Source organism: Gigantopelta aegis, chromosome 13, assembly GCF_016097555.1.
Source record: "Gigantopelta aegis isolate Gae_Host chromosome 13, Gae_host_genome, whole genome shotgun sequence".
NCBI lineage: Eukaryota > Metazoa > Mollusca > Gastropoda > Neomphalida > Peltospiridae > Gigantopelta > Gigantopelta aegis.
Window position 1 is genome coordinate 8302596 of NC_054711.1, and position 3190 is coordinate 8305785.

The following is a 3190-nucleotide window of genomic DNA, read 5'->3' on the forward strand; positions in this document are numbered from 1 at the left end:
ATGAGAGTGGTTGGTGGTGATGGTGGTGGTGGTGGTGAGAGTGATGGTGTGAGTTTTTTTGAGAGTAGGTGGTTGGGCGATAGTGATGATGCTTGTGATGGTGTATGAGTGGTGGTGGGTTGTGAGGTGGTGGTGCTGGTTGTGATGGTTGGGTGGTGGTGGTGGTGATGATGGAGATGGTGGTAAGTAGAAATGGGGGTGATGGTGTTGTTGTGTCATGAGGGTGGTGGGGATGTGATCTAATGATGTGGTGTTAGGGGTGGTTGTGGGTGGGGAATGATGAGTGGTGGTGGTGATGGTGGTGGTGATTGATGGTGGTGGTGGTAATGTTGTTGTGTGGGAATGGAATGGTGAAGGTGATGATGGTGATGAATGAGGGTGGGATGAGCGAGGTGGTGGTAATGAGTGGTGATGATGGATTTCTCACAAAGAGAGATATATGCGAACACATGTGGGGGAGGGATAGAGAGAGGAGAGAGAGCTAGAGAGAGTAGAGAGAGAGAGAGAGAGAGAGAGAGAGAGAGAGGAGATAAGAGAGAGAGAGAGACTTAACAGACTTAGATGATGGAGAGCGGGAGAGAGAGATATAGAGAGATAGAAATAGAGAGAGATATAGAGATCTAGAGAGCTAGAGAGAGACAGAGAGATCTCTAGATAGAGAGAGAGAGCAGACAGACATGACCGACAGACGACAGAGAGCACGATAGACAGACTACAGACATGACAGACAGACACTGATAGAGAGGTGAGGGGATGGAGTGAGTGATTGATTGAGAGGGAGAGAGGGAGAAGATTTAGAGAGAGATAGAGAGAGGAGAGAGAGAGAGAGAGAGAGAGAGAGAGAAGAGAGAGAGAGACAGAGGAAACCTTTCTCAGAGAGTAGAGGAGGGGACCCCTGAGGGAGGGAGGGAGGGAAAACTGCGATCTTAAATCCTTAGGTTCATGGTTTTTTTTCATTCGAGCCAATTCAAAACCGCCTTTCTTGTGTCCTGTTTTGGTGGTCACAACTATTTTTTAAAATCGTGCGTGTGTAAGTGATAGTCTCCTTAGTCGTCTACTGTTTTATACAGTAAAAAAGTCCTGAAAAAAATCACAAGCTAAAGAATGAAAATTACTATATTATTAAACCATATTGGAAAGGAAAATAAACAGAAAATTTACAATGTAAGAAAAATTTAAAACAAGTAAGAAAGAAGAAATAACTGCATCTTATGTTTTGTCCATCATTCATATTCTCTCTTTTTTTGGGGTCTTATGTTTGTGCTGTTATATCCCAGTAAGTTTCAAGCCACGCTGTTCCTGGTACACACCACTTTAAAGCTTATTTGAGCTGTCAAGTGGGTTGGTTGTTTTTTAATAGTTTAGTCATTTAGTGAGAGAGAAGACGGTGTAGTAGCCTGTTACACCTTAACCCCTTGAGTCCCTTAAAAAGAACTCGCTCTGGGTTGACGGAGCGAGAACCATGTACCTACCAGCCTGCGTTCCGATGGCTGCTTAACCACTGTGGTATTGGCTCCCACCCAGAGCGTATGCACCAAATAACTGTAAAGACGAAAGGTGGTGATTGGTCCAATATTTTTAAATGGGTAAGACCCACTACACCCTCAGGGGGCCTACTTCACTCCTCTCTCGCTACCTTCCGATATCGCGTACATTCCAACGCTTACTAACCCACTGGATCCTGTTGTCAAACAGTCCAACTAGACCGAGGTGTATGTGCCCAGGACAGCGTTGTTTTTCCGATTAAAACCTTAATTGGATATAAGCAAGAAAATAAGTTGGAAATAAAATGCTTCACATATCAAAAAGTCATGATACTGAAAAAGTTTTGACCAAAACCAGTGGCTATTTGATCCAAATGATAGGGAGCAATCAAATACATAACGTATCCTTCTTTTGCTGTTATAGCTTTTATTGGAATACTTTTTTTTCCCGAGACTCAGTACTTTTCGCAGTACAGAGGCAAGATAATCGAGATTAATTGAATAGTCAATTATCGAACCTCTGGGAGGCCACTTAAAGGTAGATCTGGTTGTTTTTCCAGGCGTCGCCAGACATAACGATTCTTTTCTCTTCACACTTGGCGAAATCGACACCAAAATCAACACACAAACACGACACTGGGACAAAAACGAAAATTACATTTATGTATCGTCATGTCTTTCTTATGGTCCGGCGTTTTGACTCGTCGCTTTCAATTAATCACCAGCAGATGAAATGCTAATTGACCTGTGAGTATATTTGCCGCGATTTATTGCCCCGTCGGGCCTCCATAGTAATTTGTTGATTAATTCTGCCGATTCGGCCAGAAACTTTCTCCTGTAGCCTAGTACTAGCCTGAACGGCTTTCGGCCCCTTTATGGTCCTTATGCGGTTCGGCTTGATTGCGGAAGTCGTTACGTTGCTGTGGGATTATGGGTAATTCAGTTTCTTAGGGTAACCGGAATTCAATAAATGTATCTTCTCGCCAGTTTATCGCTTCCAGACTATTAAGTCACAATGAGCGATCGCTTAATTTTCTAGTGTTTTGATTGGTTGCCGATTTTTATTATCCCTAACAGAATTCCCATGTCAGGTTTACGGTAAATGAATGTAGACCGGAAGAGAAATGAAAGGCGTATGAAAGTTTAACGAGACCACAGAATGTTTTTAAACTACTAAGAAGCTATCTTGGTGTCAAATATAGTTATTTTCGACACCTGGTCGATAGAAAGAGATTTTAAAAAAGGAAACCCGTTGCCGGGTCTGCATAGATTTTTTTGCCTAACCAATAAAGAAACAGTTAAAAATAATTAGGCGTATGGTATTATACTTTTCTACAGACTTGAAGTACATATCGCCTTTTGTATATCTAGTCGTGGGGCATTGGTTGGAACGGGAGGAAAATAAATTATTGTTAAAAGTTCGTTTTGTTTAACTGCACCACTAGAGCACATTGATTCATTAATCATCGGCTACTGGATGTCAAACATTTGGTAATTTTGACATATTATAATCTTAGAGAGGAAACCCGCTACATTTTTTTCCATTTGTATCAAAGGATCTTTTATATGCACCATCCCACAGACAGGATAGCACATACCACAGTAGTACCAAGGCCTGTATAGAGTCATGACCTACTTTCCGTGACCGTGACCTTGATGACGTCACGGCCTTGTCACGTGACCTCGGCCTACTGGCCCACCTACTT

At 42.4% G+C, this 3190-nt stretch overlaps 1 protein-coding gene across 1 annotated transcript in view; it reads left to right on the forward strand.

The window, feature by feature from the left end:
* The window catches only part of LOC121387665 (glycine-rich cell wall structural protein 1-like), an 8085-nt gene continuing 4895 nt past the window's right edge, over positions 1–3190 (forward strand). Inside the window, exon 1 of the mRNA XM_041518852.1 lies at positions 1–48. Coding sequence (XP_041374786.1) covers positions 1–48 — 48 coding nt within the window. The remainder of the gene's footprint in view (positions 49–3190) is intronic.